This window comes from Apus apus, chromosome 1 (genome assembly GCF_020740795.1).
Source record: "Apus apus isolate bApuApu2 chromosome 1, bApuApu2.pri.cur, whole genome shotgun sequence".
NCBI classification, from domain to species: domain Eukaryota; kingdom Metazoa; phylum Chordata; class Aves; order Apodiformes; family Apodidae; genus Apus; species Apus apus.
This window is the reverse complement of record NC_067282.1, coordinates 102,515,885-102,540,943: the sequence shown is the minus strand read 5'-3', so window position 1 is coordinate 102,540,943 and position 25,059 is coordinate 102,515,885. Positions and strand designations below refer to the sequence as shown.

Here is a 25,059-nt window from a genome sequence, read left to right as displayed (position 1 = left end):
GGAAGCATTGATAACAGTACCAACACCCAAAAAACCAAGGTCAAGACTGAAACCTGAAGTGGATGCCAACCAAAAGAATATTTCTAATGGCACAAGCTTTGAAAGAGACCCAACGTAGAATGTTTATGGGTAAAGGGGAAGGCAAGTGGGAGTCTGCTACAGATCACCCAACCAGGATGAAGACACTAAGACATTCTTTCAACAACTAGGACGTGTCTCATGTTCACTAGCCCTTGTTCTCGTGGGGGACTTCAACTTACCCGATGTCTGCTGGAAGTACAACACAGCAGAGCAGGGGGCAGTTCAGGAGGGTTCTGGAGCTTGTGGGTGACGCCTTCCTGTTGCAGCTGGTAAGTGAGCCTCACAGGGGTAGTGCCCTGCTAGACCTACTGTCTGCAAACAGGGAAGGGCTGGTGGGAGATGTGGTGGTTGGAGGCTGTCTTGGGCACAGCAACCATGATAGGATTTTCAATACCCTGTGTGCCGAGAAAGGAGCTGGCGGGGAAGAAGACCGGCCTGGTTGAGTGGGGAACTATTACATGAACTCAGAAATAAAAAGAGTGTATCAACTTTGGAAAAAGGGACAGGTGAATCAGGAAGTATCTAAGGATATTGCAAGGTCATGTAGAAAGAGAATTAGAGATGCAAAAGCTCAGCTAGAACTTAAACTAGCCATCTCTGTAAAGGATAATACAAGGTGCTTTTCTAAATACATTAATAACAGAAGGAGGGTCAGGGAAAATCTTCACTCCTTATTGGATGAGGGGAGGAACTTAGTAAGGGAGGACAAAGAAAAGGCTGAGGTGCTTCACACCTTCTTTGCCTCAGTCTTTAACAAAAAGACCAATTATCATCAGGGCAACTGGGCTCCTGAGCTGGCAGACAGGGATGGGGAGCAGAATACCCCTAGAATACCCCTCCTGTAGGAAGTAGTTAGGGACCTGCTGTGCCACTTAGATCCCAACAAGTCCATGGGTCCAGATGGGATTCATTCTAGGGTGCTGAGGGAGCTGGAATAAGCACTGGCCAAGTCTCTCTCCATCATTTATCACCAGTCCTGGCTGGCGGGGGAGGTCCCAGATGACTGGAGGTTGGTCAATGTGAAGCCCATCCACAAGAAGGGCCGGAAGGAGGATCTGGGGAACCGTAGGCCTGTCAGCCTGAGCTTGGTGCTTGGCAAGGTTATGGAGCAGATCATCCTGAGTGCCATCAAGTGGCATGTAGAAGACAGCCAGGGGATCAGGTCCAGACAACATGGGTTTAGGAAAGGAAGGTCCTGCCTTGGAATGGACTGCCCAGGAAGTGGTGGAGTCATCATCCCTGGAGGTGTTTAAGGAAAGCCTGGATATGGCACTTAATGCCATGGTCTAGACCATGTGGTGGTGTTAGGTCATAGGTTGGACTTTATGATCTCAGAGGTCTTTTCCAGCCTCACTAATCTGTGATTCTGTCTGTGAGCTACAAAGCTCATGACAGATGAAAAAAGGTGCTTTCTTCCACTAAGCTTTGCTTTTGGGACGGAACAGATATAGTTCCTTATAACTGTAAGGAATTAAGCATTGTTTAAAGTCATTACTGGTTATTTATACAATCAGAAAAAACTAACAAACTCTGTTTTTCTGTAAGTTGGAACAAATCCAACCTGCAGAATAAATAAGGTGATTTTTCTTTGAGTTAGCTGCACATGTGCGTGGGGAAACAAGATTACACAAAGAGATTGCCAAGTGTGAATACAATAAATCTTGCCAGTGGCTATAGTGGAGAGGAATAAAGTTTAAGATTCTACAACATCCAGTTTAAGATTTTTTAATCCAGTTTATTAAATATTGCTTTTTCGGGACATGTTTACAACAAGCCCAAATAAATTGTTTAAGGATTCAAAGCAGTCATATTAAAATACAGCTTCAATATAAAGTTTGTCACAGTTTTACAGTATTCAAAAATGACAGACCTGCCTTAAAAAAAGACTATTACACCAAAACATAAGAAAAAACAGAAAAACAAACAAGTTTGGCATTTTAATAATCTTTATAGTATAAAACAGAATATTAAATCTATTACCAGCAAGCTGATACTTCAATCTATTACCTAGTCTGAAGTGTCTCCCATTAAAACACACTATACAACAGCACTATACAAAAGTCGTGGTGATACTCATTTGATGAAAGTGCATCCCTGAAAGTTTGCCAGTTTATTATAGTTAGCTCTTAAAAAAAAAAAAAAAGGTAAAATCAAAACGTCCTCTTTTAACCGAAGGCTTTACTTTTTTTTTTTTTTGCGGTTTTGTCTCACTTTCAGCCTTCTTTTAAAAGTGTCTAGGGACGCCCACCAGGGGGCAGCGTAAGATTAACCATCAAATCACGAACGGCTGCAAATATTGTGCATTCACCTGGAACAGGGAAAAGAGACAGGTTAGCATCGCTCCACCGACCCGGCCCTCACCCGAACGAGCTCCCGAGGCAGCAACGCGATGGTGACTCCAACCACGCTGGCACCAGCTCCTCCCTGGCATGGGCAGGAGTGGGCAGGCACTAGGAAAAACATCTTCACCAAAAAAAAAAAAAAAGACTTGTCAGGCACTGGCACAGGCTGCCCAGGGAAGTGGTGGAGTCCCCATCCCTGGAGATAGTTAAAAGGCATGTAGATGTGGTGCTTAGGGACATGGTTTAGTGGTGGACTTGGCAGTGCTGGGTTAATGGTTGGACTTGATGATCTCAGTGACCTTTTCCAAACAGAATGATTTTATGGTTCTGTAAGTGGCAACAGCGACTCGCAAATCGCAGCCACCTCCAAGGACATCAGGATTTGGGGTTTTTATCTGCAGTAACTTCCATGGCAGGACCACTGCTTATTGGTCAAGGAATGGCAAGAAGCTCTTAACTTTCAGTAGCTTCTGAACGTCAGGTTAAATCTATGCTATAAATTCATCATACACGGCACTTGCGATACGGATGTTTCTCTATATCATTAATTTACAAGCACTGCATCTTATAAAAAAAACCTTCTCAATCAGAATTTTTCTGCATATTATTCATTAAAAGCACTACATCTTATAAAGAAAAAAACCCCAACTTTTTCAAGTTCTATTTGTATTGATTAAGAGCAGAAATGAAACATTTCAAAAGATTCAGATCTTGAACAGCTGGAAGACTTTTTTGTCCTAAGCCCAGTTTTGGAAATATTTCTAATTCCAAGACTGGGCAAGAGTCAGAAACCTGTTTCTTTCAGCTGAATTGCTCTGGCTCTACCCTTGACATTTAAACTGCCAAATAAAATACAGAACAAATGGACTTCAGTGTCAAACAGCTGAGATCTAGTACAGAGAGGAAAAACCAGCCGCAGCTGTCTCAAGTTTTGAATACCAGCATTTTTTAACAAGAAGCAAACACATTCTAAAATAGCTTAAAAAAGTTAAAACCTATGGAACTAAAAGGATTTAATTACAACAACAAAAGGTGAAACATTAGGCAGCTGTGACTTTCATCTGCTGTTTCCTGATAAGAGAATACAATTAATAGCCAGTATCGTACCCTGGTCACTGCCGACTGAATTTTTCCTGTGTATTCCAAGAAACATCAATTAGAAGACATTGAAATTTGTTGCTGAAGGAGCAACAGTGTGAGCAAAGACAGAAGAGCAAATCCTGTTTGGATGCATTAATCCTAACTGCCAAACTAGGGATTCTAAAGATTGTCATATCAAAACCACAAATATGGGCTGAATACCATCCACTGCATCACTGAAAACGAGACACTGACAAATGCTCAGTCGTGAAGTGCTTTAAGAAATATCACAAGTTCCTTGAACTCCTCTCTAGGGGTCACCTCCAGCACCTGTAGGGACTTTTTTTTCCTTATCAGATTGATGTCCACTAGATAATGCAGGTTGTAGACATACAGCTTAAGTTTAACGCTCTTATTCCAGGGCATTGACTCCACCTCAGTTCACATATTATTTCCCAAAAACATTTTTTCCCCTGGGAGGCAATTGGTCTAGTGATCTCAGAAAGACAGCGTACTCACAAAGAGTTAAGGTTTTACTATTATCCACAGCAGAATGTGTTTGCCCACAGATCTGAAAAGAAAACTCTTCCAAAAGAACTTACTTTTCAGGCACTACCATTTTATTAAGAGGAAAATTAATCTGAATACAAAATACTTTCTCACAAAGAGAGAAAGGTAAAAAAGATACAGCCAAAACGAGGCAACACTGATTACGGGTTACAATGAAAGTGCCAGTAGTATCAGACGTGCATGATGGGAAGCTCTCTTCCTTTCTGACTGAAACAGTGAAAAATTCACTTAGCCAAGCAGATTGCAGTTAGTGCAGCAGGAGAGCTAACACAGGTAGGAAAATCCTGGGTACAGCACAATAGCACCACAAAAGAAAGGATATGCATCTGGGATCTCCCACGTACTGCTGTTGTAAAAGAAGTCTTGCAGCTATCTGCTTTCACCTGTTGGGTCTCCTACCACTTTTCAATGGCAAAGAAAAAGCATCTTGACCTCTTTTATCAGATATAGTAATGTAAAGTTTGACAATTAGAACACAGGAAATCGTATTTTAAGTGTTCTCAGGGAAGATCCTAATTTGGCTAGGTGGTGGTGTTGGAAATAAATAAATAACTAAACCCTTACAGACTCATTTAAGAACTCAGAGGAAAGACCGCTAGAAATGTCCTCTGCTCAGCTAGCTACATTCTTCTTTGTCCTGCTTGGGGCCACAAGCTCTTTCTATACCGATTTTTTCCCTTGTCTATACTCTGCTCCCTGTACCACAATCTCAAACTACTTAAAAACTTGTGTGACAAACAAAAATTATCTATTCTGATCTATCTAATGATCATCAGAAGACATCTCACCTGGGATATTCAAGAGCGGCTCTGACAATTACTCCCTATGCTGTGGTATTTGGGGAGGATTTACCATAAACCACAACTCAGTGCAACAACAAACAGCACAACAAGCATCTACCCTTCCCCACACTAGGGGATCTCAGTGAGCAAGCACCTTCCAAAAGAAACACCTGAAGTTTAGTTGATGTATCTGGAAACAAAAGTGCTATACAAACAACAGTTCTGTGTCACCTACAGAACTCTTACAGGTAACCCCACACACCCTCTCTCCTATTTACCTACACTAATACTGTAAGTTAAGCAGAAAATGCATGTTAATTTCATCTCATCACAATTTTCAGAAATATATGCATACCGACACCAATTTAAGATAAACATTGCTCCTGTTCTAGGAATCGAAATATTGAAATCATCAAGCATAGTTAAGATTACTGCATAACAATGAGATGAACAATTATACATATGAGAAGTAGAATTCAACCTCTAGATCCACAGCTTAAATCTGCTCACTGGGTTATTGCAAAAAGGCTTTGTTCTTCAGTATATAACTACAGTAGAACTGAAAGTTAATTGTTCTTGTGAGCCATCCATATATTAGGACTCCAAACCACTGCTTAGAGACAACATGCTGCCCAAAGAACCTGCTAGTGTTCTTCCATGTTTCAGATATTAAAAAAGAAAAAAATAATGAAAGACAAACAAGGGGGATAGCAAAGCACAACACTGCTCACAGTGCACTACCTACAGGCCAATGAACATTTAAAACAACCTATTTAGCTCAAGCACTTCATAGCATGTTTGGTGGACAGAACTGTATGCACCTTTGTTAGCGTACACAAAGGAGTATACAATCACTGCAATTACTTTTTAATTATTCACAGCACGTGGACAAGTTCTGATAACTATTTTAACATCCCTTTATATTCTACTGCTAAGCTCTACAACTTCAAAATTAACCATGAAAACTGACACTTGACCATAGCATACTTCCTGTGACTCATTCTGGGCCCATTTGTTAAAAAAGCATGACTCCTACTGTGCAGCAAGAGTTGGGCCAACAAGAGGTGTGTTCCAACACTTTGGCAGAACAGTGAAAACCAGCCTGAAACATCAGTGTAACCTCCTGGCACTGATGTCTGCTGTGTTGCCAGTACTCGCTATTAACTTATGTATTGCCTGTCACATCAGGAGTTTGTAATCACTAAAGAGGCATGATAGAAACCAGAATTCAGACTTAAGAGAGATTTAGTTTTACACTGGAGATTTGTCACAGAAGTCTGGGTGAAGAGAATATATCTACTGGACATGTACAGTACCTGGTCGTGGTGAATTCAGTTCAGCAAACCTCTTTAGAATATTGCTAACCATCATTGGAGCAGCAACAGAAGAGTTCTGCTGCCTGGGAATGTCAGCCTGTTGCGTTGTACCCGAAGCCATATCATAAATAATTGGGACAATAATACTAACAGCTTCCTGTGGGACTGTTGTTTTCTGTGTTAACTGGAGCTGCAGGAAAAACAAAAGAAGTGTGTTAAATCCAACAATCACGAACTTTACTGCAATTACAGATGCTCTTAAATACTTCCATCCCATCTGTTTTCAGACATCAATTCTGTAGCAGAAGTTATCAATCAGGTGTAGACTACTTTATCATCAAAAGCACCCTAGAGTGGGCATTGCCTCACAGATGACACTAACATAGATTTGTTCTAAACATTTTGTTCCTGCTACCCTATCCCACAGATACACACTGTTGTGTATGTATCACTTAATCTAGGCAGTCAGTGCCTCAAAGAAGAACAAAACACCCAAAAGCTGAGCATTCAAAGAACCCACAGCCCAGAGGGAACTGAACTTTAGGATATATTGTCAACATCTCTCTCAGAACACAAAACATCAAGAGTTGCTGTGTGAACTCATTACAAGTGAGAGGGATGCAAATCTTCCAAATGGCAGAACATTTTTAGCTAATATGGTTGTCAGACACAGCATGCTTATGTTTTGCTACTAACTGGTGATGATTCCAAAGACATGCAGCCCACATTTAAAAACTAGTAGCTCTACTTACAAAAAACAACATTTTGGATTTCAGCACAACAGCAGGTGTTCCTGGAGGTGCAATTGGCGGTGCACTGGGAGGAATTGTTAAACAAAACTGCACATTCCATTTCAGCTGACTTGCCTGATCAGGGAACTGTTTAGAAAGAGTAGAACAGAGAAAAGAACAGCAAAGGTCTCACATCAGTGACATACACAGCTATGAACTAGAGAAGTGCTAGAAAGTAGAATGTATTTCTCTAGTTAAACTTGCAGATGTTGCCAGGTTTAGCACACATCAGAGTAACTCTGAATGAGCTGAGCATATGGTAAACAAGAATACAGTGAGAAGGATTCCAGATAGCACATGAATGGGCCTGTTGTGCCATAACGCGCCTGCCACTTCCCAAAATCCTCAGTTTGAAAGAGAAGTGTTGGGAGTTTCTAGGAGAATGAAAACTTAGCAACATAAATAACAAGCTAACATACATATAAATTTAGAGTAACTTGTGTGTTATACATTAAGTGACCACTTTTTGTTTTTTAAATATAGCAACAGAAGTTTGGTGAAATAAATAGAATGGTTAACTTACCAGCTCAAGTTTCATGATGTGTACGCAGTCCCTGAGGATGTGTGTTGGAGCCCCTAGTAATTTTGTGAAGGCTATTAGGGTGTTTGCTTTAAAAGGTGGTCCTGCGACCTAAAGAAAGACACTGTTTAGTATTGTCTATTTAGATAGTAGCTGTAACATTTTAATATGGTATCCACCATGCACAGCTGTTAATTTTATGTTTTGCAGCCCATACACAAGCCAATCAGTCAGCAAAACCACTTAAAACACCAACAGAGATTAAAAGTAAGGCACAAAAATTTAAACGTTAATGATTTGAGTACATACTCTTGTTTCAAAGAACTTCTCCAAAACTTGTAACTCCTCTGATTTCCACTGTCCTGTATTTTCAGGTGTTACTTTCAGTTGCAAGGTCTGGTTGGTTTTGGGATTGAGAGCAACCCTGCACTTCAGTGCTTCCGTCTTAAACATAATTACACCTGGCTCGTTGGAGTTTATTAACTGTAACTGCATAAAAAGAAGTATGACATTCAACCAGTCATTGATTAAATAACATGAACACACACAACACTCACTCACAAAACTCTAGTGATCAATCTGCCCTCTTTCCAGAAAGAAACATGCTATTTATAGAGAGGTAAGACTGCCTGCAGAATGAAGCTTATGCAAGATCTGGCTTCCTCCTCCGTAACTGAGTTAGTGCCAAAGAAGTGACAAGGTGGACACTGTCTGTCCCAAACCCTAAAGCAACATTAACAACTGACTATTTAAGTTATTGTCAACTGGTAACTAACCTCTTGGGCACTCCTGCCACGCAGTGGCATCCATAGTAACCCTGTGGCTGTTCCAGTTAACTCCCACAAGACATGCTAAACTCATGGAAGCCATGGCATGAGAAAATCCGGTCGTAGTCCTGCTATCATATCAATTACCATATTGCACCCGACTAAACAGGTTTTCCACTTGTAATTCGTGTAGAAAAGAAGCAGAACAAAATGCTCTCTCTAAATTTTGACCCTTTAGATGGCAAGGTGCAGAAGTATAGCACAAGTACTTAGTATTTTTTAAGCATTTCAGTTTGTGCCTGATTTGAAAGACATGGAGCACAGACGCACAAAAAAGCTGTGAAGTCATACTTGCAGGTCAATATTAAAACAATCTGAATCATACCGTTTCCTGCTGTATGATCCTCTGGAGATGCCTCCTCATAATAACTGATCCAAGGAATCGCTCAAGAGGGGAGCAAAGATAGCTGCCAGCTAGTCCTGGCACAAGCCCAGGAGTAGGAGAGGGCAACAGCAGAATATTCAAGGCACTGTGGGTGAGGATTGTAGGTATGGATGCAGCCCAAGAGCGCTGAGGTAGTTTACGAGGTGGAGGCATGCTAGTTGGCATTGCTTGGGAACCTATTGATAGGAAAAAAGGCCTTGCAGTAAGGAAGGCTTTAATCTGAAACATCAGATATCTGTTCACTTTATTGGTTGTCACTACACAAGTAATGAGTTCTCTAGATCAAACCTTAACCTTTCTTATTTAAGAATATGGCTGCCTAGTGACAGGTAATGGATAGACCAAGTAAAAAAATTAGTTTCAACCTCCCACCCATGCAAAGAGTCTCAGTAATGTTAAAATCCTATTCCCCTTCCTCTTTCTGCAACATGCCAGCAGATACCAGGTTTGTGCAAAAAACTCAAAGAGATGTAAAAATGGCTAAATTAGTCATGCAAGAGCAGCATTAAAACTCTATGATGTGAAAAGTTAACATGTGGGCAGGCAAATATGCCTATCATTGCTTTCATTCCTAAGAACTTTCTCTCAGTCATGGAGCTCAATAGCTGAAAGACTTATTTCTGCGGTGCAACAAGAAGTATCAATCCCACTGAAGTTTATGCTGTATGACTTAACTTCCTTTCCAATTTGTTGCAGAATATTTAAACAAGGGCAGAATAAAGGCTTCAGTTCCTTAGATATTCACTGCACAAGGCAGTAAGGGCTGTTACGCTGACACACAAAACTATCAAAGAGAACAAAACTAGAAATGTTAAACATGAGTCTTTCACAGTCATAAAACTGATAAAGAAACCTACTTGTTCCAGCTCGTGGTGAATGAGAGGCATCTGGGACAGGTGAATGAAGGGAAGGGTTGGCTGGTGACATTCCAGGCATTCGTGCTGCTGGTGATGGACCAGACACCTGGGGAGATCCTGGCCAGTTCCCTGCACGCTGACTGGGTGACATCATAGTGTAGGGTGAACTTGGGTCTATGGTACCTACAGATGTTACAGGATAGTTATGAGTTTTTTTAAAGTTCAAGGTTTTCTAATCCAGACATCTACAACAAGGCTTACCAAAATCTGTAAAGCATGAAAGTATCCGGAACTATTTGGACTACATTTTGCAGCCATATAAAAACGTAATGGGGGGGGAGGGAAAATCAAGATACAGATTGAAGCGTTTCCTGGTTGTGTTTTTGAAAAAGTAAAATAAAATTGAACATTAAGGCAAATCAGCATGGTCAACATACAACAAGGTGTAAACTAAAAAGAGCTCACGCCTATAGACTTGGACTCTACTGCTCCTTAGCAGATGAACGCCTCAGCTAGACTGTTCTTTATCTGCTCAGTATCTTGCAGTTATATCTGCACAAGTATCTTTGGGTTTGTACTCTGCTATAACAGATAGATCCAAAAAAGCTTCAACAGTCTGCTGTATCTATCTCTCTTTGTTCATCTTGACAGTTAAACTGGTGTGCTAAAACACAATCTGAACTGTTCATTTGTTGTGATCTGTGGAATGGCTTCCAATCCACTGTGATTACAACAAACAATTGTTTTGACAGCTTTCCAAAAAAACGCAGAACAGGAAACAACCAAAAGGCATGTTGCTTGCATATATGTATGTCAAACCAGCTAGACTCTGACAAAGTTTTAGAATTTCTAACCTGTTCCAGCTATTTTTCCAGGAAACATGAACAGTGAAAATACATTAACTAATCTAACAAGGGACAATGCTCATTCAAAGCTGCAGCCATTGTTCTGTCAGAAGACCACGTGGAACTTCCCCACATTAGTAAGCAGAAAAGAGTGACTGACAGTAAGTTAGGAACACCAACATGCCATTGCAGCTACCTTTGACTACTGTTAAAAGTTACACCACATGAGTGATAACAGCTACTTAAGCCAATTACAAAACACAATTTTTTTCTCAATTAACTTTAGCCTGCTCTGGAAGACTTAATCTCAAGAAGCAAACGTGCTCTCCCTGGCTTTATGTTGACACCTGCCAGTACAGAACTCACCATGTGGGCTGGTAAAGTTAGCTGTTTGTCCCATTGTGATTCCAAGAGAGGAAGGTGAGGGAGTTGGACCAAAGGATGCTGGTGATGGTGCTCTTAAAGCTCCGCTAGGTGAGCTTGCAGCATGCAAATTTCCTAATCAAAGACATCACGTCATTCAACAAACATATTTCCCATTTTTCTGTTATAATTTTTTCTACCAACTGCTACAGCTGTCTCCTTTTTAGGGAGATAGTAAATAACCTTAATGAGAATTTGGTTTTGCACTCAAAGGCTCTATTTTGTAGATGTATGAGCATTATATTTTCCAGATTGATTCACCACACAGAGGAAACTTTCCAAGATATTTGGCTTGAAAAATGACATTTCCCCCTGCCAGCCCTTCCCAAAATCGAAATAATTTCCCCTGCTACACTATACAGCTATGAGCAGAAAGCAGAGCTTTGGTGATAAAGTTTTTTTCTGAAAAAGCAGGTTTTGATCTGAGCAAGTTTTAAGCCATAAGAATGAAACAGTCCAAAACATTACATAGCTGCAGGTGATGGTTTCACTGAATGCTTTTTTTAGCTTCAAAATGTACTTTCTAAAACATGATTACATGTACATGATTAGCACACAAACTCTCAGCCATCTTACCTGGTGACTGTGTGTGCATCATAGATGGAGACGGAGTCACTGTGTTGTGATAGGAGGTGGGTGGTGAAGTCAGAGGATATGCTCCCGATGCTCCTGCCTGTTTTGCAAATGGCTGAAATTGTCAACACAGGACAACAACATTTTTTTATCATTTTGTAAAACAATGAAGTTAAGTATGTGCAGGAGAATGCTAAAGAGTATTTGGTTGCCACCTATGAACCTTATAGGTCCCTCAACATAGCTGTTTGATTCTCTATCTCACCTTGTTCAGAGCTCACTATTTTTTTCAGTGACTTTCTGCAGTTTCTCCTCAAGACATAATGCCTCTACACCTCATTCCTTTTTATCTGCCACACATTAACAGTGAAGCCTCCTGACTCCTGCCTCCGCTCTTATCTTTAACAGCTGTTTTCCCTCCCTCAGTCCTTTGCTTCTAAGGCAGCAAGTCTCATGTGACCTTCTAAAGCTGCTGTTTGCATGCTGTGGGCTGTTTACACTGGAATGAGAAACAGCAAAATAAATTAATAACTATTGCCCCACGGGCAATTCCACAGCAGAGCAGTTTTATAGTCTCCCTTTCAATTTTTTTACTGCTAATCCTTATAGAACGTAAGTTCTTAAAAAACCTGCAGTTGTGAAAGACAATAACCTTTCCTATTTTGCCCGGAGGATACCTGTTGTTGTGGTTGCTGTGGTGGCTGCTGGGGTTGAAGCTGTGATATCAAAGAATCCATCATGTCTCCTCCAATAGGAGAAGGTGGGTTATCGTCCTCATTTACAGACCGTCTTCGTGCATCCTGATTGCTGTCAACAAACATGTTCAGGAATGTCTGTGGAAAAATAATTTTTGTTAGCAGTTTCTCCATTTAAATTTTATTACATAAATGAGCACAGTATTTGCTGAGCTCTCTCATACTGTCTTTAAGGGCTACAGCACATAAGAAACAGGCAGGTCACTAGAAGTGGAAATTCACTACATAAAGTATGAATAGTATATTAATTCATAAACAGAGCTTCTCAGTGGATATTTAAGCTTAATTCCCTTTTTCTTTTTTAAAAGGGGTCTTGCATTGCCACCAAACAATAAACCTTGCTCATGAACATGAAATATCTCTGGTCTATTGAAATACCAACATTTTTCTTTTTTCCTTAACACTAAGGAAAAGGTATACCCAGGATCAGCTGTTCCAGAACAACTCATCAGCATCCAGAACCTACTGGGCTGTTGTATCACAACTACAACTGCCCTGTTTGGATAAGAAAGTCCAGGTCAATGCCTCCATTGCCTTCTCTTGTATGCAGAAGACTTTGCCAACCCTCTTGGACTACTTCCTCCTCTGCCTTCCCAGTTTCATGGTCTTACACTTTTCCACTGGTATTGACAACCTCCTTCCTCTTTCCATTAGCCTTCCAGTTAGAATTTGTGAAAGAGGCAGATGTTTAGGGTCAGCAAAATGCAGTAACACAGAACCAATGTTCAGTTGCAACTGCTGGAAGAAAAAATTATCAAACTGTCCTGTTTCACAGTGGGTGCCAAGTTCCAGTATTTCAGTGTAACTAGAATTGGTACAAGCTGCCCTCAGCTAAGGTATTTTGCCAGTGTGCATGGATTGATTTTTCAGGAAGAGCAAACCAGCACTGGATTCAGAAGCCACAGGCTCCTGCCACACACCAATGGAAACCATTTTAAAACAGAAGTTTATATGAAGAATCATCTGACATGGCACGTTTTCTTATCTGCAATGTATGAACGCTGTCTTGCTACACAACACTGTTCATGAGGAGCAGTTGTTAATCCTGTAGAGTACACCTCCCCAGTCACAAAGCTTCAAGTTTTAGCAAAATGACGCCTGAAGTAATCACTTCATTACATAGAGAAGAAAACAACACCCTGACACTTGACGCTAGTTTTCTTAGAGAAAATGTTTCAATTCAAACTAATTAACAAATCTGCTTATAAATCAGAAAATCCCTTCTGTGCTCAGAATTTTGGAAGGACTGCAGCCCTTCACAAAGACGGTTTCACACAACTCTTCACGTCAGATCCATACTTCAGGTTAGGAGCTTGCTTATTTACAACCTGTCAGAAAACACAGAAACGGGTCACCTTTAATCCAGGTGCAGGGTAGAAACCCTCAACTATTTTGCTGTTGTCAAAGAGACTGTAGGCCCCATCTCGTATTGCCACAACGCCGCGGCTCCGGCAGTAGATGTCAATGCAGTACATGTTCCTGAAAGCCAGCCTGATATGCGTGGGTGACTGCGGCAGAATTGAGAAGCACTGATAGGCAGTGTTGGTGCGTTGAGTCAGACCCAGCATGGGCACAGTCGGAAGTTTGTTGATGGCATTTAATGGAGCCTGAGTATCAAACAAAACCTGGGACAGAACAGATATTGAGTGATCAGGCAGCTCGCCTTTAAGTAAATGTCAGGGAAAATGGGGCACAGGGGTCACACGGTCTTCCCCAAGCCACCTTCTGCCAATGAGATCCATAAACAATCATAACACTTTTTTAAAGAGAACTGTGTAATCAGAAATCAGCTCTTCATTATCTTGCATTTTTCCTGAGATAAGTTTTTAAAATATTACCTGTAACAACAGTACCACATTTGGTGTTTTATTAAACATCTCCTGGAGCTGGTGCAGAATTGTGTTGTGACAATTACTGCAACCTGAGTTTGGGCCAACAGTTCCCAGTGAAATGTGGAACTTCTGGAGTATGGAGTTCCACTGAATGCTGATCTGCAATGTCAAAAACATAAAATGGTGTTGGAAACTAGAACAACTACAAGGTTACACTACAAGAAAGCTACTCTGCCGTCATTTTTCATCAAACCTCAACGGATTCCTAATTCACCTTCCCCAAAAGTTGTTGAGGTTCTGAAAAAAAGTTCTGTTAACTTTAACATTAATTTAAGCCAGCTGGATTGTTGGAAACCAGAAAACTGGGGGAATTACTTCATCAAGTCAATCAGAAAGAACAAAAGCCTTTTATGCCAAAGGTGAGATAGAGAGAATTAAACTTAAGAAATTCATAATGCAGAGAACTGATTAATGAGTTACTGTAGGTAGACTAGTTTTCTCAGTCATACCACACACAACTGAGAACTAGACATACCAATATGTAAGGAAGTGACATGCAAAATCCACACTGCAACTCTTGCTGCTTGTTCAATGTCCCAGTAAAATGCACATAGAAATACTATTGAAAATTCAGCTTAGAACATGAATGCAAAAACCTTCCAGGAAGTAAATTTCAAGTGTATCAGCTACTTTGCACAAGTTGCACACAAAAATTCATTCTTTTTCTGTAACAAACGTGCACTTACTTCCTCCTCTACCTTGTATTTAATGCAAGGGTGTAAGCAGTGTGTCCACAGTTATCAAAGTAATTAATAAGCTTCAAATTTAAATATTTAAGAGCAAGCTAGAGCTCTGAAAAATGGAACAGGACTGCTACAAAACAATTAGGGACCACTTCTTTTGAAAGTACAGTACTACATTAAAAATTTATTAGAGTCCTTTCTTCTAAGGCAGCATTAACCACACAGCTTACATACATCCATAAATCCCATTATATCAGTGACCAGCAGCAACACTTTACCATAAGTTTGTCAAAAAAAAGCCTGATTTCATCAACCAGGAGAACACAACTGTCCTTCTCACGATTTGAAGCATCTTAGGCAAAGTCTCAAACTTCTGTTCTAGTAACCTAGTATTCTGGTACCCTCCATTTCTGTCTTTTTTACATTCATCAATATTAATTCCACAATAATGCAAAAACCAAGGAAATATGTTGTAGCACAATTCTGAGAACTCTAGTCCTACACATTCTGATTTCAAATATGTATTTTAAGTGTACTTAGAAGCTACTTACTGAGCTCCCCTTGGTAGTTCCATAGCACAGGATAAGTTTTCGGTAATTGTAGATACGAACTTCTGAAAAAATGTTTAAGTGGTTGGGTATGTCTTTGAAGAGAAGAGGGAGAAAGAAGTTAGTGAGAAAACTACAGTAATCTGTAAACATACAATTTTAATGAGAACAGGATGATTTCCATACCAGGTAAGGATCGTGCGAACTCCAAGACACATTCATACAGCCGAGCAATACTGTTCCAGTCATTAAGGAACATCTCAACAACTTTGCGACCTCCAACTGGTTCAGATAACTGGTTTTCATATGTCAGGTAAACATGACGGGTTGGTCCTGCAGTGTTAGGAAATGGTAAACACTGATTAAACTAGTGGCTCCTAAACTGTGGTTTACAGACTATGAGTGAACTGTGGCAAGTGACCAGGATGCATATTCAAATAATAAAAGCGCATCACCTCAATAGTAAAAATCTTGTACTGTGGTTTATTAGAAATCTTAAGAGCAGACAGCTGTTCAGTAACACCAAAGCACTAGAACTACTGGAACAGACAATGTAAAAGACCAAAACACATCAGTCTTTCTAAAGAAAACTTACCTTGCTCCCTTGATGAAGTGCTATTAAGTGGACAGTTTGCAAACACCAGCTCAGCCACCCATGTGCGATTATTTCTACCTTGTAATCGGAAAGTGCAATCAAGAAGAGATCGGTCCAGAGCCTTCTGTGTTTCCTCATTTACACCTTTACAGGGAGGAATTCTACCCATGAAGAAAAAAGGATCTCAGTTATACACAGTACAGTTCCAAAACTAAAAATACTACCTTCCAACATTTCCTGAAGGCCTTTCAAGTCTAGAGATGAAAAGATGAACAAATCAACAGCAAAAATAGCTGGACCACACAATGAGATACCCTATTCCTCCTCAAGGACTGTAATAAGTGTGTTACAAAAGCCCTCTCAGTTAAGACAAATTTTTATACAGATTCAACACATGCAGATTACTAACTGTGAAGGGATTACATTGCCCTGACCTCCTTGTGAAAGTAAGAGCACACTGAGATAAAGCATTTATACATAGAAACAAGTAAAAAAGATGAAAATAAATAAGTTCTGTGGCAACCTGAATTCATAAATTAGTTCCCCTTCTAGAACAAGCCCACTCTAAATGCAATGAACAATCCAGCAGTTATCTTAGCACCCACTAATTTATTCATATCCCAATGTGATAACTGAGCTCAGGGGACAGACTAAACAAAGCTTAAGTAAAAACAGGTTGAACTTTTTCAAGACCCTGGAGAGTATCTTCTTTAGCACTGCTTGGATTTTAGGATTGAGGACTGCTTTCAGAGCTCCTTAGTTTAGGCTAATGAAGTGAACAAGTTATATTGGGCTCTGTGTTTACTCTTGTTTTGCTCTTTCTCCAGCACTGCTTCACATGAAAGCGCAAGACACAATAAAAAACACCCCAAACGAAAAAACAAAAACCAACGCCCCCCCCAATATTTTTTGTGTTACTCTCCAAACAACCTTTTTTTCTCTCAAACATATATACAGTAACAAAATGGAACAGGAGTATATCCTCTTACTTTAATAAACGTATTGCATGGCTGAAGCCATCTCCTTCTACTTGTACTCCTTGGTGAGGAATGTCCATATTAGATAACTAGGAATGAACAAGAAAAATGTTATCCCACGCAAAAAGTCAAGCAAAATAACTTTTCAAGGATCTTTCTTTTCTCTAAGTGAGACAGATGTTTCACATCCTCAAGCATTGTAAAGCCAAAAAACCAGTCTGTGCAGATATGGTATAAAGTTGTCTCCCACCCCCTCCCACAAATGTGTCATTCACCCTCTCATCTTCCCTTTTCCCTCATCTTTTCAAGCTTTTTGCAGTGCTTGGTATTAGAGAATCAGCTCTAACAGGACTAGAGCAAACCACTGCAGAACATCAGTCACCCATGCTTAGCTGGGGGATGAACTCCAAAGTGAACACATGACCACAAGCTTGCCTAGTAGTCACATCTAGACAAGAGAATCAGGATTAGTAGAGGTGAAGAAGGAAACAAAATACGTACCTCCATACGAAGCCCTATAAATGGCATATTTGTATCACACATGGCTACAATATGAGCTAGCACTTTATTGAAGGCACACATTTCTCCGGATCGTTTTGGTTTCTTAGGTTCTATGGAACATGGATCACCAGATAACTAGAATTAAAACAAAGACAAATGTACCTGCGTGTTTGGAGGAAACATTTTGAAAAGATGTTAGAGAATAATCTCATTAATCCAAGCTTCAAGGAATCACAGCCTGAGCACAAACTCCTGAAAGGATCTGGTCCACTTCAGGACTGAAGCAATTGTTAGTGTAGTTTTATAATTACATCCTTCCTTAAAACAGTATTTACATATCATTAAGGCATGTCAGTCTGACCCCAAGAAGTAACTCTCATCATCCCCTGAAAGCCTTTCAATGACTACATCTACATGGCACAAACATCTCCATAGGGAAGCAGACCAGAGAACCAAGGCACAATACAAGATATCAGCCATACAAACTTTTGAAACAACACTGCTAAAATATGGTATTGATGCTCAGATCATGTGTTAAGCTTTCATGCTCTACAACTAGCCTGATGGCTTCTGAAGCACGTACCTTGCGCTTGACACCACTTTTCATTTGTTTCCCACTTTTTGTATCTAGTACCAACTCTTCAATGTTTGGTTTGAACTGCTGTAGTAAAAGTGCAGTAGCAGGGCTGTCATCTCCTTCAGCATAGCTCACAGAGAGAAAATGGTACTTGTAGTCTAGTTCTGTGGGGTTGCCAGGAACATCAAACATCTCAACAACCTATATTTAAACAAAACAAGAAATTGAGAAGGCCCTCAAGCTAAGAATATGGCTACATCAGTTCCTACCCTCTCCCTCTTGAAGAAAAGATTTTAGTAATTGTTGAGATATTAATACCATGGCTAGGAAAGGGACCCAAGAAAAGACTAAAATGCCAGGAAACAAAGAGACTGGTAAGGCTGTTGAGTAGTAAACCTTTATGTCCTCTATACTCTGTAAAAGTTTAACAAACCCACCGAATGAGAGACAGGAGGAAGAGGGGAGAGTTGAGGATTACATCAATCACTTGGTTTCTAATGTTAACAGTACACCAGACAAACTATCTGGTATATCCAGGACTGGGAGCAAAAGACAGAAGCATTTCTCAGTTACTTACAATGTAGTACTGTGGAAGGCGAGTGAGTTTGATAAACAATTTGTGTTTGGAGAGGTTTCCCACTGGATGGCTAGCATAATTAGCAAGTTGAAGAGTTTCACTGCTCACTGTAGGCAGATGTTTTATAGACTGTTTGCAACGTTGCTGTCCAAGCCAGAATCTTGAATTTGAAATAAAGGTATTAGTAACCTGAGACTGTTTTACATTATTTTAGTATACTGCTGTTTTGAGCATTAGTGTAAAATTAAGAGTCAGTTGTATTCTAAGTCAACATCTGTCATTGCTGCACAAGTTACATATAGAAAAACCACACAGAAAATTTAATGAGTTTGTATTTTCTTATGAATATCTTTACATATTGTCTTCAGGTTGAGTAAGAGACAGATGTTAATTTAAGAAGAAAAGCCCTGAATTACTCTCTGAAGGAGTACATAAATAATTTTTGTACACCACAGTATGATATTACACATAAAAAAAGAAGGGACAGATTAAAAAAACAACATGCAGATTACAGTTATTTTACATTTTGGAGTCTTTGATTGGTTTTTGGTATAGAAAATCAAATCTTTGCTACCATATGCTGGTAAGCAACACAGTAAAAAAAGTCACCAAAGCCAAATGTCACTCTGGTTTTGTTGTAAACAAACTAATTCACCTGAATAAGTTTGCACACGAAGAACCACGTGCAAGACACTGACTTTATTCTAATGTTTGGAATTAAACTTCGCCCTACTCCAATGAATGTTGGCTACAGTGGTGAGGACAGAAAGTCTAGCTAGGCCTGAAAGGGGCTCAGAAATGTGTGGCTCATTTTTTCAAACTTTCCCTGAAAACAGCAGTGGAAAATGTGGGTGCTCAGCATCTCTCCATCACGACACACGACATTTATCCTTGTAGATACACATTAGATATAGCTGTCCTAAAAGACATTTTGTGAGACTGCCAGCTTCCTCAAAAACTGCAGCATTACCCAAGCCATTATTTCCAGTACATTATTTATAACAAAGGGAGGCTGATTAGTTTTCTCCAGGGTGCCAGTGCTTCATGCGTCATCACACTTCTTTTAGAAGCAAAAATCCTCAAATAGAGATTTCACTCTGCAATTAGCTCAGAGTGCTGGGAATTTCCAAAACGACAGAGCAGGTGGAACTTTTCGTGCAGATGCAAACTGTATTTGTATTATTTGCTACAACTTCTTATGGAAGCCAAAGGTATCTTGTGCTTAGATCTCAGGGCTTTATGGAAGGAAGATCGGAGGTTTAAACCAGCAAGGGCTTACTGTTAGAAGATAAACAATATTATTTAAGCAATTCTAGGGCACCTCCTGGTTTTTCCCCTGTATTGTGAGAAGGGAAATCACTCTTGCTGAGAAACAAGTGAGTTCAGATGTAAAAGCCAGAGTGGAATAAAGGACATAGAAAATGAACATGAACACAAAATTACATCCTCAGGAAGCAAGTGGTCTGCTACTGACTGAAGAGTGAAAAGACTGATGCATACCAATATATCAGGCTACATGTAGGGGGGCAGATAAAGGAGAACTATGGAGTCAACTCCAAGCAAAAGCAGAATTTCCTCCAACTGTTTGGAGGAGATGGCAAATAGTCATGGTTGCTCTACTGTGGCAAAACAGAATGCCATGCAAGCGTGATCATCCAAAAACAAATATGGTGATTCATATTGTGCAAACTAAGTGAATCATTCAAGTCACTTACTTGAGCTGCTGGAGCCAAGGAATGATACGCTTCATATCATCATTAACAGACTTCTCTATATCATCAAGAGTCAGTTGATCTGCAAGAACATTAGGAGAGTGAATGGTCTTAGCATCTGCTTTTCAAACAAAATTTTGACATTTTAATGAAAGTGTCTCATCTAATTTAACAAACAATCACATAATCATAGACAAATTCAGGTTGGAAGGGACCTTGAAAGATCATCTGGTCCATCCTTTCATGGTAAAGGGAGCCTAGATTAGGTTATCTAACACCCTATACAATTACATTTCAAAAATCTCCAGTGATGGGGACTCCACCATGTTACTGGATGGGGTTGTTCCAGTGACTGACTGTTTCCACTGTAAAAAATTTCTCTTATATTGAGATTAAACCTCTCCTGGTGTCACTTGTAACTGCTGTGCCTTGTCTTCTCCATGTGGCTCATTATGAGGAGAGAGATTAAGACACGCAACAAATGATCCATCGTGCTTGTAAAACCACATCAGTATGTTGTTAGGCAAATAAACTGAATTAACTCACTTCCCTTCTTTTCTTAAGTAATCTGAAACCTGAAGTTAAGACTTGAACAGTAACCCAAGATGTTTAAGGTCACACAATGTAACTCTCAATCACATCCATATGAAATGACTGCATCTATTAACAGTACAACCCAGGAATCACAAGTCATAAAGAATATACATTGCAGTGATGCCGAACAATATCTAGTCTGTTGTCTTCTTAAAATATACCTAACTGAAGTGTGGTTCTTAAGCACAAAGTCTACTTCTCTGTTCCTCAAACTCAAATACCTAGATGATGACCTAAGCGTGGTGCACATTTGCATTACCCTTACTTAGAGAACTTGGCAGATTTGACAGAATTGTTCACCTAAAGTTACCTCATAATGCAGGACTATTGCAAGATATTAAATACAGCCTAGTTTTCCACCTACTCACCAACGCCATACAGCATCAGTTGAAACATTCCTGAGTGGAGATCAACAAATACATGCAGGCACTCTGATCGACCACATGGCTCCAAAATCGGGATTACAAGAGTTGGAAGAGCCGTCTCAATGAATGCTAAATGAAAACTTGTGTTAATAATTTGATACAAAATTCAAGCTCATCACATTAAAGGCTTAGCCCATTGTAATCACAAAATTTGTTTTTATAGAAGCAATTTCTTCACTTGCACATTATTACACTGTTAACATAAGGAGGGAACTGATTATACAAATTTCTGTGAAAATAGTAACAAAGAGAAAAGACAGACCAAATTTGAAGATTATTAATCCCAAGTATCTTTTAACTCAGTTTTATTATGATAAGCTCAATTCAAATCCCACAAGTTTCAACAACAGTTTAAGCTAAGTCTTACGCAAAGCTAACTCCAGACAGTGAAGGATTTGCTTTCAATTGTGAACACGTATAAATACTGCAGTTAGAGGTATTTTACAGTTATCAGTGAAGAATAACTGAAAGCTAAGTCTTGTTAATTCTGAACACATCTCCCTTTATTTTTTCGTATTTTTAATTTAAACTAACGAAAACAAGAAACCAAGAAAAAAGGAAACTATTCCTAGGCACAAATGGAAATCAATCTGAAACAAATTTCAGCAGAAAATACATACAATTGTCATTAACGTTGTAGCTCTTCAGAATGGCTTTCAGCTCCTGGAGTTTTTGATGTGATCTTGCATGGACACTGTCTATTAGGAGTTTTTCTATTGACAGGTGGTCAATCTGTAAAAAAGGAATGTACCTGAGCAAATTCAAATTCAAATCATATGCTTTATGCATTAGCACACTGGAACAAAGCTACTTAATAAAACAACCACTTCAAAAAGAACTTGCTTAGAACTGTGGTGAACCAAATGAACTCTAACTTCACTACCTGGTCACTAGAAAATAAAACAAACTAACATAAGATGTTGACTGTGCAGCAGGCAGTATGAGGGTTTTTGAGAGAAGACTAGAAAATGAACAAGAATAGAAGTTTCACAAACAACACTGTTACTACTCCCTGGCTCAAAGCTGGAGTATTTTACAGATTAGCAAGCATCTGTTTATAACTACCTTAAGCTAAGAAAAAAAGCAAACCACCAACCAACAGTCTATTAGAATAAAGTTGCCTCTACACCAACACATACATGGTTGTAGCAAGAAATACAACACACTACCTTTAGTCCTGCTAACAGGGTGACAGTGCAGTGAAGATGCAGTGGCAGACACTGAATATGAGCAACCCTACTGAACCCAGGAGTACCTAGAGGCTTTCATCTAGAGGCTGTTGCATGCCAGTGCTGAAGCTTATGCTATCACTTATATTTACTGTAGCTTATCTGTGCAACCTAAATTAAAGCACTTGCATTTATATCCATTCAGATTACAGTAGTATTATTTACATGTATTGCATAAGCAAAGCTACATGCACCTTTTCTGGTTACAACTACATTGCTTTGAAAACTGTTCAGGGTGAATTAAAGTAAATTTTTATTCTGTCTTAAGAGATGAATGTGTAAGAGGCTTATACCAGAACAGAATTATACAGAATTTCAGTACATGTCTTCACATATACCAGAATGACCTTCCCCTAGCAACTAGCGTTCCAAGGCAAAGCCTTAAAAATCAAGTTTCTCCCTCCACAAGAGCACTGCAACTCAGCAGCTGCTGTGAGTTAAATCTTCCTCACAAACAAGTGACTACAGGTTCTACGGCTACAACCAATTTTCAGTAGGTTAATGTACAATAACCTGCTTGGACAAACATATTTGTTCATGCCACTGCTTTATATATTATCTTAAATAAACAGAAGCACAGTGTGCTATCTACGTCATTAGAGCTGAGATCATTATTCAAACACTAGAACAGCAGTGTATATACCATAGCTGATCATTTTTGTAAGCAATGAGCAAGAAGTTACAAAGGGAGTCAGCATTAACTTTTATAGATCTCAGTTTTACAGTGGCCTCACATCTTAATCTGCAGTGTGTAGACCTGATTCAGTGAGCTTAGATTCCTTCAGCTCAAGTTGAATTTCAGCAGATATTCTATATAAAGCACATTTTCCTAGATTTAAGCATAAATACAGTATCTTCACCTAAATTAACTGTATATTTAGTAGCCTAAATATACTAATTTAGGTTATTAAGTAAGTAAATTTAGTATACATTTACTATACTAATAGAAGAGTTTCTTTCACAGTAGAAAGCTACTACGCTCCACTAAATTTCCCACATTCTTCTGCAGCCCAAACGTGAAGTTCTCGACAGTGACCATATAGAGACTTGTTCGTCAGACTTGGTAACTAAGATGGGCTCTAATATAAAGTATGTACAGTAGGTGAAGACCATCAGTAGAAAGTTCTATAAGACAGGTGAAAAACCTGAGCTGGGCAGTTTTTCCATGTGGAAAAACTGTACTGAGAATTAGAAAACTACACCATTCACTCCAGTTTATTAATTCTTTTCAAAACCCCAAACACTGTAAGGAATCAAGACAAACACATCCCAATATATGACAGCCAGACTTGCTCAGGAAGTCAGAGAAGAGTTACTGTAAGACCTAGAATGCAGTTGCTCTTACATATCATTAACCAAGATCTAGAATTACCACCAAGGAAGCCTGGTGGTAAAGAAGCCTTATGCAAGTAGGAAGTTGACTACAGTTAGTAATTTTGGATCATTTCAACAATCCTACTTCTAACATACAGGAATTCAAACAACACAAAGGCCCATTCAAATATGCCACATGACATAATTTTGTTAGTGACAATGTAAAGCTAAGTTTCACCTAACACTTGGAACAAGCAAACAAGACTTTGCACAAGACTTCCAAATCATAATGTAAGATTTTTTTATAGTGAACAGCACTGGTAGGTAGCCAATGCAAGCGACATGGGGAAGCTAACTTTCAGAAGTTTATACAGGTTGTCCAAGACAGGAAAGGGAAGAACTGGCTTTCTATACAGCATTTCAAGCCAAACACCAACCATGACTGAAACTTCAATGTTGTTTCCCTCCAGCCTCAGAATTCTGTATTGTAAGTAGTACATAGTGCCCTGTGAAGTAGGTGTAATTTTTAAGATAAAGTTATGGCCAATAATTTGGAACAATAATTTTAGGTCTCAACATAAACACAACCCAATCTATAGTAACTGACTAGAAATCTTAGAAATAGCTCTTTGAACAGAAAAAACTTGAAATGCTTTGCATTGTCACTTTTTTGGTTTCAGTTTTTTGACTTATAAAACTAGATGCCCATTGCAAAGCAAACCTTTACCTTCATGGCTCTTTCCATCAGTTTGGAATCACAGGCTGGCAATGGAGGCTCATGAGATATTTGTAAGGGTTTTGAGACATCAGTCTCATCAATCTTAATAGTGACCTTGTGAACAGATGCAGTCCCTGTTTTCCTGCCAAGCACCTGCTGACTTAAAATAAAAGAGACTAATTAAACCACATAACTGGAATAATAGAAAATATACTTATCAATAGCTAGTCCTTGATTCTGAGAGTTTTGGTTAAAAATCAGATTGTGTCAGCTGAACTGAAAAAAGCGTTTGTTCTAGTTTACCTTTTAATGAAGGACTGTTGATAAGCTATAACTACATAAAACCAGTTTTGGATGGCTGCAAATTCAACACAATCAGAAGAGCACTTGGATTGCTTTTTAAAATTTTATCTAGTGCAATTCAAACAATAAATATAATGAAAGCCTGATAAAGAACTTATTAATGTATTTAGATATTTGCATAAATATGAGCTGATTTATAACTGTACCCATTGCTCTCTTGGACATTAATGTACAGTCCTTGCTTCTTTGCAAGTCAAGCAATGTGCT

The 25,059-nt window shown here is 39.3% G+C and overlaps 1 protein-coding gene across 1 annotated transcript in view; it reads right to left on the bottom strand.

The window, feature by feature from the left end:
* Positions 1–1,795: 1,795 nt before the first annotated feature.
* MED14 (mediator complex subunit 14) overlaps positions 1,796–25,059 on the bottom strand; it is a 35,423-nt gene continuing 12,159 nt past the window's right edge. The window contains exons 9-31 of the mRNA XM_051643840.1: positions 24,499–24,649; positions 21,849–21,960; positions 21,172–21,297; positions 20,213–20,291; positions 18,498–18,657; positions 17,927–18,121; positions 17,344–17,478; positions 16,855–16,931; positions 15,866–16,026; positions 15,457–15,603; positions 15,274–15,365; positions 13,986–14,138; positions 13,503–13,772; positions 12,070–12,225; positions 11,396–11,507; positions 10,763–10,894; positions 9,552–9,734; positions 8,635–8,870; positions 7,792–7,971; positions 7,486–7,593; positions 6,924–7,049; positions 6,172–6,361; positions 1,796–2,389 (exon numbers count right to left, since the gene is read on the bottom strand). Coding sequence (XP_051499800.1) covers positions 2,316–2,389; positions 6,172–6,361; positions 6,924–7,049; positions 7,486–7,593; positions 7,792–7,971; positions 8,635–8,870; positions 9,552–9,734; positions 10,763–10,894; positions 11,396–11,507; positions 12,070–12,225; positions 13,503–13,772; positions 13,986–14,138; positions 15,274–15,365; positions 15,457–15,603; positions 15,866–16,026; positions 16,855–16,931; positions 17,344–17,478; positions 17,927–18,121; positions 18,498–18,657; positions 20,213–20,291; positions 21,172–21,297; positions 21,849–21,960; positions 24,499–24,649 — 3,355 coding nt within the window. The 3' untranslated portion in view covers positions 1,796–2,315. The remainder of the gene's footprint in view (positions 2,390–6,171; positions 6,362–6,923; positions 7,050–7,485; positions 7,594–7,791; positions 7,972–8,634; positions 8,871–9,551; positions 9,735–10,762; positions 10,895–11,395; positions 11,508–12,069; positions 12,226–13,502; positions 13,773–13,985; positions 14,139–15,273; positions 15,366–15,456; positions 15,604–15,865; positions 16,027–16,854; positions 16,932–17,343; positions 17,479–17,926; positions 18,122–18,497; positions 18,658–20,212; positions 20,292–21,171; positions 21,298–21,848; positions 21,961–24,498; positions 24,650–25,059) is intronic.